Source organism: Triplophysa rosa, linkage group LG23 (genome assembly GCF_024868665.1).
Source record: "Triplophysa rosa linkage group LG23, Trosa_1v2, whole genome shotgun sequence".
NCBI lineage: Eukaryota > Metazoa > Chordata > Actinopteri > Cypriniformes > Nemacheilidae > Triplophysa > Triplophysa rosa.
This window is the reverse complement of record NC_079912.1, coordinates 3440340-3453498: the sequence shown is the minus strand read 5'-3', so window position 1 is coordinate 3453498 and position 13159 is coordinate 3440340. Positions and strand designations below refer to the sequence as shown.

The window sequence follows — 13159 nt, the reverse complement described above, 5'->3', positions numbered from 1 at the left end:
TACCACCAGACGAACAAGAGGAGGACAAGCTGAGAGCAAGCGGTGGGCTATATTGTTCTCCTGTATGAGCTCCAGAGCCGTGCACATTGAGGTCATTGAGTCAATGGACACCTCAAGCTGTATTAATGCTCTCAGGCGTCTCTTTGCCATAAGAGGACCTGCCAAACAACTACTATCTGACCGCGGCACAAACTTCATAGGAGCATGCAGGGAACTGGGAATGAGCGCTGTTCAGAGGTATCTAAACCAACAAGGGTGCTCATGGGAATTCAACCCTCCTCATGCCTCACACATGGGTGGTTCTTGGGAACGACTAATTGGGGTGGCCCGAAGAATCCTGGATTCAATGTTTCTTGAACAGCACACTCGGTTGACCCAAGAGGTTTTGTGCACGCTAATGGCGGAAGTGACAACTATTATAAATGCAAGGCCACTAATTCCAGTTTCAAACGATCCTGAAGATCCTTTCATTCTGTCGCCATCAATGCTCCTAACCCAAAAAACTGGAGTTCCACCTCCACCAGGAGACTTCACAGATAAAGACCTCCTCACCAAGCAGTGGAGACAAGTACAAGCTCTTGCAAACAAATTCTGGAATCGTTGGAGTTGAGAGTATCTGCCAACCTTGCAGCGTCGCAAGAAATGGACCAAATCCCACAAAAACCTGCAAGTGGGAGATATCGTCCTTCTCAAACACAGCGAAGCCACCACTGGCCCATGGCTATGATCACAAAGGCCTTCTCTGGAGATGACGGAAGGGTGAGGAAGGTGGAATTGAGGACCACAGATCAGGGACTTTCAAAAACTTTCTTCAGGCCAGTCTCACAAGTTGTCTTACTTCTTACCAAGACTGATATACACAGACTCTCATAATTCTTAGGGGTCAATTAATGACCTCGCAGAGGTCAGACGGGGAGTGTGTTGTCTTTCAGGTATAAATTCGAATGAACTTTTATTTTGAAGAGACTCTTAATTTGAAGGATTTTGTCTCGACGAAAAGTTCCTGGTTCTCGGGTTGTTTTTGGTCAGTAGTTGAGGAGCCTAGCCGGATTTACTCAGATACATTTCTGTGTTCTACTGCATGTATCCAACACTGTAAACGCCACAGAGGCAACATCGTAAGTGAATAATTTCATAGTTACATTCATTAGTTAGCGATAAAAAATATTACTTATATGAAGAAGGCATTTGATTTATTTGCATTTAAAAACGTTTTATTTTCACTTATTTACACGAGAAAGGCACATGTTACAGAGCTAAATGGTAATTTTTATAGTTTTATTTGTTACAGTTTTCACTCTGACCTTGTAAAAAGAGAAAAAGAGCCACAGTAAAGAGCATCTAAAGCTTACTACGACTCGAGTCTTCATTTAGAGGAAGAGTTTATCTAGTTGTATAGCTGCAGCTGCTACACTGCAGTGAGGACAACATACTGACCCATTAAATTAGTATTTTTAGTCCTGTAGTCCACACACATCCTTATCTTTCCACTCTTCTTCTTCACCACCACTATGGGCGAGGCGTAAGGGCTTCGTGACTCAGTGATGATCCCAGCATCTATAAGCTGTGTCAGGTGCTGTCTCAATGCTTCTACATCAGCCGGCGCCAGTCGGCGAGATCGCTCTCGGAAAGGCTTGTCTTCCATGGTCTTGATAGCGTGGTGCGTACCTTTACAGCATCCTACGTAGAACTCACGTGTAGAGAAAACCTCACTGCGTTCCATCAGCTTACTCACTAGTCTTCCCTTCCAGCTCTCAGGGACAGGTGAGTCTCCAAAGTTGAAGGAAGATGGGGTCAGTTTCCCTGCAAACTCAGTGTCAGTCTCTCTCTTCACGACAGGCGAAGACATCACGTCGACTGGGAACAATTGGGCGATCGGCGTTCCTCTGGTCAAAGTGATTTTTCGTGCCGACACATTCCTGACCAACACTGTGATTCTTTTGGACAACACACTATCATTCGGCTGCAACTCTGGTCTGACGAGAAGTCCTTCTGGGAATCTTGGCTCCTCTGCAAGTTCGCTAGGAGAATCCACCAGAATGGCCTGGGCACTTGCCATGTGCTGACACTTCGGCACACCCGTAACTCTAACTACTCCAGGTTGTAGGGTAACTGGGTTCGGTTGGAGAAACCACACGGTGCCTCGCTTGTGATCAACATCCTCTGATGGGTACTCAGGCAACTCGTCGAAAGCCTTTTTGAAAGCAGGATGAATGTGCATGGTGCGAACAAATTTATCTCCACTCTTCTCTCTACAGCAACTAAGCAGTCTCATCACGGTGGGCGTGTTTGTGCCAACGAGAAGGGAGGTTTCACATCTTACTACGGGATCGGGACACACCAACACAAGGGCATCGATGGTCTCAGCAACTCCAAGGTCAGCCTCCAAGAACTCCAGCTTGAGCGATAGGTAGCCATCGTAAGGAATCGGATAATCAGTGGAACTGAGGCCCCATATCTGCAAGGCATCGATGGATGTCAATGGCAGGTGCTTCAAATATCTGTCGTAAAAGCATCTGTACAGCAAGGTCACTTGAGAACCGGTATCGAGGACAGCTTTGGCATAAATGCCTTCAATCTGTACTGGTACAGCCAGAGGTGGGTAGAGTAGCCAAAATCTTTACTCAAGTAAAAGTACAAGTAACTAGAGAAATTGTTACTCAAGTAAAAGTAAAAGTCACTATTTTAAAAATTACTTGAGTAAAAGTAAAAAAGTATGCAATGAAAAAACTACTCAAGTAGCTAGTTACTTAGTTACTTTGTATCTGATTATATAGGCCTACTACATAAAATTAATATTAACGCCAATATTTTAATATTACATTTTAATCAATATTTTTAATTATCATAAGCAGATATCTTTGCAATATACTAGAGAGACTAAAGAATAGACAAACACAGAAGAGACAAGCATTTCTGTAAATTTCATCTAGTCCTGATGTCAATGTAGTTTACACAACTTATTTAGAATAATAGACCATGTCAAACTAAAGCATGAACTAAACTCAGAGCATTTCCTAAGATGATCTAGAACATCTGCAGTGCTCTCTTAAATGAAATACACATTTTTGAACAAAGCTCGTGTTTTCTCGTGTTGTGTCACGTGTGTGTTGTGAAACGCTCTTACTTGTAAACAAACAGTAAACAGTGAACCACACGCCCATCAACAAGTTTTCTTCCTTCTGTTCTTCAAATGTATATTTCTGCAAGCCCACGTCTCTGTGTCTGACAGGTAACGCGCATGTTGCTGTGTCTGACGAACAGGTCGCGCGGGTGCGCGCATATGGCGGGCATTTATCATTGCTGGCAAACAATATGACACATTTGCAGTTTTGATTGTATAGATATAGATTAATATCCACTTCATCCAACGCTCTTTGTGTTCTGCGTGTTCTTAAGTTTCGCGCTACGAGGAGTGAGTAATCCTGCTTCAGATGATTAAGATCATGCTGCGAACTGAACAAATCATTTGAACTGATTCATTAGCCTATTCAAATGGTTTTGCCCATTGTTCAATTAATGCTTTCAAAAGAATGGACTCAAAAGAATCGATCACTCAGGAATGCCCGTAAAAAGAGACGACAACCTTGAAATAAACAACGAGTTTTAAAAAGCATATTTTAAAATGAAGGAACGAAGGAACGTCACGCAATGTAAGTTATGTAACGAAGTAAAAGTACAGATTTTCTATTAGAAATTTACTCAAGTAAGAGTAAAAGTACACACTTTTAATTTTACTTAAAAAGTACATATTTTCCAAAATGTTACTCAAGTAAATGTAACGAAGTAAATGTAGCGCGTTACTACCCACCTCTGGGTACAGCAGAACTTGGGCCGACTAAACCTTCAGGTATAGCGTTCTTCCCCTTTCCGTCTGATGTAATGCACTTGGTGGAACGTGTTTTCACCACCGGGATACCAGGCCGTTCCTTTACTGGTTCCCGCGGTAGTTTCCCGACTTTGTCTGTTTAATGAGGCCCTTGTTGACTCTCTTCAGGTTTTCTTCACCTCTGCACTCCCTCTTAAAATGTCTGTCCTCTCCACATCTGTAGCAGAAGAGTACAGGCCTGTCTCCAGCATTGGTAGTTTTCTGTAGGCGGTTCATGCAATTTATGTGTCATGCGAATACGAAGGGCGACCATGTCATGCGGCAGTGCACCTCTCACAATTTGTTCAATACGAAGTTTGTTCATTTCAGCTAGCGGCACTCCACCTTTCCTGAACACACAGTGTAGCAGTTTATCCAGTCTCAACAAGTAAGCAGACAAATTCTCACCTTCCCATTGAAACGTGTGTCGAAACTTGACTAGGAGGTCAGCTGAACTTTCAGTGGTGCCAAAAGCAGTTTCCAAAGCTCTCATGTAGTCATGGGCTGTAGCGATGGGATTTTGCACTTTCAGGAACCTCAGTATGTCAGCAGCAGGGCCCTTTAAGCTTTCCACTATCCTTTGCTTCTTCACACTGTCACTGCATTGCCACTCTTCAAGTAAGTGCACTGTCTGTTCTGCCCATGCATTGTACTCTTCTTCTCCACTGGGAGTGGGCTTCACACCAGAGAACATGCGTAGCTTCCTGTAACTCTGAGTGTCAGCAGGTGCGGAATTACATTTCTCCACTAGAGCACTAATGGCATTGACCAGAGCAGAATTTGCGTCAAGAGGCGAAGGATTTATCAAACCTTTGACATCAGAAATGGACTTTCCCTCGTGTTTCAGAAATGACATCAACTTGGCTTCGAATCCTTCGACTTCTGCAGGGACAGAAAGCACATGAGCAGGCCAAGAGCTAACCCCTCCAGTAGACCTTACATGCCCTGGTATAGTTTGCTTAGAAACGTCAGTGGACGATTGAATTAACACAAACTGAGTTTTGGAAACTACATCCTGACAGCGATCAACTATCTTAGCATTACCAAAAGCTTTAACTGAATTCAGAGCTTGAATTAGATCATCATCTGTAGTATTTGGATCAACATTGCTTATCACTACTGCCTTATTCTGCGCTATTTGCTTAATTTTGCACCAAGCCTCAAACTCAACAGTATCCATTTTCGTTTACAACAGGGGAGGAAACAACTTCAGCCTACAAAAACATGACTATCCCGGACGAGCCCCCAAATGTATCCCTTTTACCATCGGCTCGAAATGAATAAATGCCTCAAACAATAACGAGTCGAGCATTAAGCACTTATTGACTCGTTTTCCTCAATATGGCCAAGGGAACACCTCAATGTTAAATTAATCAGTCTAGGGTATGATTATGATTCACGCTTTGTCACTCTTTATGAGAGCTAAGGGATATTCGACTCTGACCCATTAAATTAGTACAGCAATTAAGTAACGCTAACTCACATAGATTCAGAGCAATGTTGGCAAAGTAAACATACACACCATTTGTAAACTTGCGCATTTGTATTTAAGAACACAAAACATAAACAGTTGTTTGGAAAATAACTAAAAAGTTGTACAAATAGAAAAACCAAACCCCGGGGTAAAACAGTATTTAGGGTACCTCTTACAATTTAACTGTCTCTTAAAACACACGCAGCTTGCAAGCAAAACCATTGGCGCGCTTGTTTGTTGGAGCTCAATATTCACAATACTCTCTTTCCGGAGAGCGTGCAAACACAATCCTACCACTTCCGTAGTAAGCGGTGACTCGGTTGTAATACACAATGTCGTCAGACTGCGGCTGTATAGATGATCTGTCTCCTGGAAAACCGGCGTCCTCTCGTAGAGCCAGGCTTGTGTGTGTGCGTTGGGCCTCCGCACGAGCTAAGCTAACTCGGCTAAACTGTACAGGCCAAAGTCTCGGCACAGTTCAAAGTCTGCTTTTTCTACTCAACACTTTAAGCCTGTCGGGGCATAACAAAATCTCTGTCCATAAAGAGTATGCTAGACGCGAGTTAAACTCTCTTTGAGAGAAAAATCCTCGGCAACGTCTCGCTCGCGGTGCAACGCCATCTTCTTTTCTCTCTACTGTCCCGAGAGAGTTTCGTTCTCGCGCGATCTCTCCAACGCAAACGTTATTTAAACCCAAGTTATTGACCTCAACTAAATGCACTGGTACTGCCAATTATGATAGGATATAAACATTTTAAAACATATTACATCCATAAACCCATTCTCAGTAAGCATTTGTCACTTAAAATATTCAGTACACAAGAACATTAACGCATCAATATAAACACAGTCTTCAAAGAAATATGAAAGGGGAAAAACCCACAACAATGTATAAAACAGAAAACACAATTGAAAAATAATGATAATCCCTGATAAATTCTGATAGTAATAATGAGTCTAACCGTTATGAATTTATCCAGGTAGTTACATATTTCTTTTCAACTCTTTCTATCCTTAAAAAATAAACTTAGCTTTGTATACTGTGCTATATGAGACCCGTTTTTACTGCACTATTGCTTTTTGTTGTCCTTATGTTGTTCCAATTGCTTACCTCATTTGTAAATCGCTTTGGATAAAAGTGTCTGCTAAATGACTAAATGAAATGAATGAAATAAATTGAATCAAAACCTGAAATTAAGATTACAAATAAAACATTAGAAACATACATAATCAATAATAGCAGCATGTAAATGCTGGAGAGTAGAGCAACAACATAAATGGGCCGGTTAGGTCAAATGAAGAGTGGAAGCATGGTCTCAGGTAATGGCTGAGAGAGATTCATGAGCAGAGAGATGATGGTAGATTAGGAAAGACATGAGGCTTCATGTTAATAGACATATCGGTACTCTGCTTTGCTGATGTTTTTAAACATGATTTATTTATTCGCATTCATCCTTATTTGTATCGCTGTTGCAAATAAATTTCATGCTAAACATTTGGAATGGATGGGTCACGTGCATAGCCGCACATGCATCAGTTAATTTCTTTATTAATGCAGATATCTGAAGATTTTCGTATTCTGCATTTTAACTTTGATTATTTTTGTTCGGAACGAGATGAATTTGCTGTCATCATATCTTTGTGGGGGCAGGTTCGGGTTGGGTGCGCACACGGTGGATCTGGTCTATCAGGGCTCGCTGCTGTCTACCCTGGAGGAGGTTCTGCTGGTGCTGCTGGGCCCCTTGACCTTGAGTGGAGCTGTGTTGCTGCTGCTCCTGATCAGATGGGGCTGTCAGCTAGCGTTTGGCTCACCGCCCTCCTTCCTGTCAAAGTTTATCATGGCTGCGGCAGTGTGGACAGCGCTGGACCCTCTGGCGGTCTTCACTGTGGATGCTGTCCTGGGGGTAAGTCACTTAAAATAAGGTGGACACTTTTGCACTGTAAATAGAAGTTTCGCATTATCTTAGCAAAGTCGCTTTACATATAAAAATTAGGGAGGGAACAGGATTGAGATGATTGAGCATAGGAGTCAATATTATCAGTGGAATCATATTTACAGATTATACGTACACAGAAATATGCCCGTAAAGCAAGTGGTTTATATTGAAATAGGTTGCAGTACATGTGATCATGTGATACTTTTGGTAAAACATGCAAATATGATTGAAATGAGCCTCTTCTCATGTGTGCATCACAATCAAGAGTGTGTGTATTCAGTCATAGAGATGATACTGTCTGTGTGCTTGTGTTTGCTCAGCGTCTGTCCTACAGCGCAGATGATCCGTTGGCGGATGCTGCCAAGCTCTACTGGCATTTCTATCGAACTGAGCAGTCGGGCACAGCGGGCATCATCATCACCCTCTTTCTCTATGGTGTCCATTTTGTCCTGTCCGTCACCATTCTTTACATTTACATCCTCAGGTACAATACCTTATAAACAAAGACAGCAAAGAATTTCTGCATTTTATTTCGGGAAACCAGCTGTTGAGCAAGATGGGTGCAAAACGCATCTTTAAAACATGTAAACAATACTGTATATGGTACAAATTTACATTGCATTGTTATATCTGAACTATGGCAGCAGGAAACGAGTTAAAGCTGCGAGGAAGATGCTGAGAGAAATAATTTGAAGCTGAAAGGGTAGAGTTAAGAAGAGGTTGGGATTTTTTTGCAAGAAACTGTGAATTTCCCCACAAAGAATTACTGTAAGATGATATTTTCTATCTTTAGTTATGTTCTTTACTGTGAATTTGAGAGATTGTGTGACCTTCCTGGTGGTAGTGTCAAAAGTGTTCCACGTGATCCAGCCTCTGAAATTATGGTGATGTATTTTTGGATGCGTAGCCCCTGCAGGACATCCATTCATTGAAGTCCTATCCACCAGCACATAAGCATCATAAACAGGCCCTATCAAGAGCTTTCCGCTCATTACCGTCTTCTGACAGCCAATTGTTGATGTAATGCACTTTGATGTAATACTCTCATGAGGTTAAAGACTGAATATAAAAGACTTGACAAGGATAGGAGATAAAATCACTTTGTGAGTTTGTTATTATGTGTGCTAGACTTAATGATCTTTGGGTTTTCTGAGTGTATTTTTTTTTAGCAAAATAATAAGGTAATAAAGGTAAAAAAATTGTGCATTAAGAAAATCAATAAGGTGACTTTTGATTTCATGTTTACCTTAAGTGTTATTCTACTGGCAAACAAATTGAACAAAATATCACTGTCAACCTTTGAGCTTAAAGGGGTGCTGCAATGGTGTGTCATGCATTCTGGCTTCTTTACAATGTTAAACGTGCTGTCTTCTCATGCTTAACATGATCAACTTGTCAAAAAACGAGTTGGGCGTATTACGTAGTATTTCCGTGCTCGATACACTCCCCCAGCGATCGTACATGTTTCGGAAAGTTTTTTTCGAACATATAAAACTGTTTCGTAACAATTTCTCTTAGTCCCTTATTGGACAATTCTCCCAGAAAAGCACACGGCACGCCCATGCGGCAGCAAGGAGAGCAGGAGAAGGAGCATGTGCAGACGTCACTTTCACTTGTGTGCAGGAGAGAGAGAGAGAGAGAGAGAGAGAGAGAGAGCATATGTTCGCGAAGTTCAGGTGTTTGTTTGTTCACTGCATTTGGGTGATGAATGTTGGATGGTGGATATAACGCTGGATTTGGAGATCGTTTGAAACTGATATATGGAGCCGTCCCAGCGCTAAAAGATGCCGGACATGAACCGCATGCGGTGAGTGAAACTGATGTCTGTGTTTTGTTAGCAATGGGTATGCACGTGCTTTAGTTTATCCTACCCCTCAAGTGCCGTATGCTTTCGGAAAAAATCGTAGAGCTGTATTTATCTTTTATAAATGTGATCAAACTAAATACTCTTCGAAGATACGAAGTATGCAATACTACTCTATAGGTACTCAAGATTAATATGAGATTGGCAGAAACCGCGTGTGTTAGGGCCGCTTTAAGACTACATTGGGCCAAAAAGTCCATTTGCCAAACATCTGCAATTGTCCCTACATGGTTCTAATTTCAAGCATCGTCCCAATTTGAAATATTTAAGTCTATAATCTGACACACTGTAGCTTTAAGGTATGGAAATATAACAAAGAGTCAGAAGTGTAACCGGCTGAATTTTCACTAATGATCGGAGAGAAAGAGCTTTCGTCTTATTTCTTAATGGTTGGGCTTATATTACCACACTAGATGGGCAGCATTAAGTGTCAGCCACAGAAGCGGGTGATGTCTCATGCCAGTGTAAGGCTCCAGGATGGCAGGGTTGGCGCGTGTTAAAGCTGAACAGTGGCAGTGTGCTGTGTGAATGTAGGCCAGCAGTCTGAGTGTGAGTAGGCCTGCTCATTTTATGGGTTATCTGCTTCTATTCGCTGTGTGGAGAAAAGCACTGACACAGTGCCTGACCTATTTCTAAAATAACGCCCCGGGCTAGACGTATAGATAGAATGAACTGTTATCCGTTTTTAATTACATTTTAGCAAGCCCCAATTCACTGCCTACAAAGCATTTTTTCAATCTGTTCTCTAACAAATATATAAACACAATCACACAACATTTCTTATTGGACCACTATTGAACATTTTATTGAGAAAGAAGGAAAATGAAGACACAACAAGAATTAATCTGACCTTAGAACTACCATTTAATGAAAGCTATACAAAACAAATGGGAAAAGCCAGCGTTCTCAAGACACCATTCTGCTGCATGTATAAAAACTGTATTTGTAATTGATAACTAATAATAAAATCGTACTTGCTCTCAGCAGGATATTTCAACCTGTAAATGGTAATTGTTGAGAGTAAGCTCAGCAGAAGCAGTGGTCCACATTACAGCCCTCTAAGATACTGTTTAAAGCGAGCATTTTATTTATTATTTAAAATTATGTTTGCGGTCTAGTTTATCTGAATGTTGATCCAAAATACATCATCACACAAAACCAAAGCCACGCATATCTAGTATACAGTAGATTGATGGTTTGAGTGGATGGCTAACCACATGGTGCATCTGGAATGTGTGATAGAAGTGGATTTCAGAAGTTTCTCACTTTAACATAATGCACATTTGCTGAAATTGTCTTTACAGACACAACAAGGTCGAGATTCTCTGAGACAGAGAAAAAGTAAAGCGCAATGTGCACTGCAGACAATTGCTTAACAAAGAAGACAATTAGGTTTTATTTTATGTCAGAATTTTTAAAATCCCTTATTGAGCTGTACTTTATTCTGTCATAATCGCAAGATGGTTTTAAATGTGTTATTTTGGGCATTTGGCTTTTTTGGCATTGGCATCAATATAGCCCAAATATAGCCCATTACAATGTAAGCTCCAACCTGGCAAAATGTTGTACGTTGCTCAACATAAATGGGTTGTGTTGATATATTCATGTATGCTTACAGTAGATCAGGAATGTACATGGCCAGTCAGATATCACACGCTTTTTCCCTTGGTAGGACGATAGAGTAATACATTTCACAAAGCGCTACCGCTCTCTCGCCTTTATACTTTGCGTGGTAAATATTAGCACTTTCTGGAGCGCTCATTACCCTCTGAGCAAGAAAAATATCTTTGTGGCAGAGGGTCAAGGGGTTTTGAAGAGAAGCCAGCTGTTTGTTTTATGGCAGCTGATTCATGCAGTGAGAATGAGAGCCGTCTGAGGTGCTGCAATCAATAACTGCTCTGTTGTGCTCACATGACTCAAGACTACCTCACCAGACAGACGCTCAAATGCATCTTGATGCTGCATTTTGAAGATGTCTCTGAAGAACCTTGGGATCTAAGCATGCATCTGAAGAGAACACCTTTCCACAAAAACACAAGCAAACAAATCACCTCCACACCTGATTTTAGCATCTCCAGTTCCTTTGATTCCCGGAGTCAGCGCTGATAGAGGGAGAAAAGAGGCTTTATTTTGATACACTTCAGAGGTTTTAGATTCACAAGAGGCCCATGATGTCTGTTCTACTCGAGCACAATGTAGGAGACACGAAAATACTGGAATTAGTTAACCAAAGTGTCAAAACTCCTCAGTTACGTGATCCTGGACTAGAGTCACTTCTGTTATGCCAGTTGACATTGACAGGTTGGGCTGAGCTAAAGCTCATCAGAATTTCACTTTGTTGGAAAGGTCAGATGGGCTGTTCGTCAGATGTTAAAAGCCTTGACGGGAAAATGACCAGGATGTGACACGCTGGCATTTAACGGTGTGGACTCTCTACTTCTTTCCTGCGATGTTGCAACCAGCCTCCTAAAATTAAGATTTTCTCATGAAACACAAATACACAGTTTCTGTCTCTACAAAAACCCTGCATAAAGCAGTATTACCATTTTCATTGAACACTCTACGAAGAATCTCTTCCTATACTGCCCTGCAAAGGCAAAAGGCACAAACTTCCTTTTTTGTAAAATAGAGTTATTGATATTTTTGGGACATTCAAGACCTCCTTTATCACATGGATTAGTATCTTAAATAAAAAAAATGACAAAAGAATGGGTTGAAAGTCAATGAGATAATTACAAATAACATATTTAAAGTATTTTTTCTCAGTTCCACACACTAGCGAGTTAAGGTCTTTTGCCTTTGTAGGACTATTCAGTAGTTTCATAAGTGGTGCCTTAAAATACATCACACACAAGTGAAAGAAAAAAGGAAACAAATGTAAGATATGTAGACTTTGACTATAATGTCTGATTTTGTCAGATTTTTTTGTCTAGACAAAAGGAAGAATACAGAATGTATAAACGTCATATTAACATTTAACTGTTGTTTTTTAAATTGACTCTTCATTGTATTAAAAATTGTAAAACATTATTTTATCTTCAGGCTTCACAATGACGGCAGACTGTTAGATATCTACCATCGCCTCCACAGTGCTGAGGGAGCGTTCTTCATTCCACATGACATGGAGGTCTCCAACCAGCAGCTCAATTACATTTTAAAGAAGGCAGAACAATGGAGAGGCTTCAACGGTGAGAGACGCAAGGTGAGTCTGAGTAAGTAAGGCCAGATATCATGACTGTAGTGGTAACGACGAGCAATCTGCTCCAGACCTCAGAGAGATTGTCTTCTTCATCGCCACGCAACATTTGTCTATCGCACTGCTCAGCTCAAGTCTCAGGCGTTTAATTGGATTAATGGTTGTTTTAAAGAAGATGGGCGAAATAGCAGTTGATACTAATGCATCAGATTGCCTCTGGAAAAGATTTCTGATGGCCATAAGATGCCTGTTGGCGTTTATGAGTAAGTAAGCCTTTGTGATGCTCTTTAGACCATAACACTGACTTTACGGTAAACTGTTCGCTCGGCTTTCTAACATGCATTATAATTAACATAAATGGATATAACATTCCTTTTTTTAGTTACATTTATGAATGCCAAAATTTGTCACAGAGGTTTTTAGCTAGACTAATTAGTAGGGGCTAATTATTCAAAAAGCTTGATTAATCCACGGAAATCAATTTTCAGCAATATTTCATTAAGAATAAAGACCACTCAATCAACAGAGACATGCAGTGTCACGAGTTTGGCAGAAGAACCCAAGCGCAGGCAGGCAGTGAAGGGGTTAACAGATATTTATTTTAAACAAAACAGAAAACAGAACAAAAACACCCACAATGGGGGGAAAAACAGAACTAAGAAATATATATATATAAAACAAAAGACTTCCCACGAGGGGGACAAAATGAAAACAAGAACAATAAACTAAACTAAAGGACACAACCAAACATCTTAAATAATACAAGGCACAAAACAGGAACACGGGTGACACCACGAGCATGAACACAAACACCACGCAG

At 40.9% G+C, this 13159-nt stretch overlaps 1 protein-coding gene across 1 annotated transcript in view; it reads left to right on the top strand.

Moving 5' to 3' along the window:
* The window catches only part of ofcc1 (orofacial cleft 1 candidate 1), a 98892-nt gene that overhangs the window by 64577 nt on the left and 21156 nt on the right, over positions 1-13159 (top strand). Inside the window, exons 15-17 of the mRNA XM_057323416.1 lie at positions 6994-7246; positions 7600-7763; positions 12186-12345. Of these exons, the coding sequence (XP_057179399.1) occupies positions 6994-7246; positions 7600-7763; positions 12186-12345 (577 nt within the window). The remainder of the gene's footprint in view (positions 1-6993; positions 7247-7599; positions 7764-12185; positions 12346-13159) is intronic.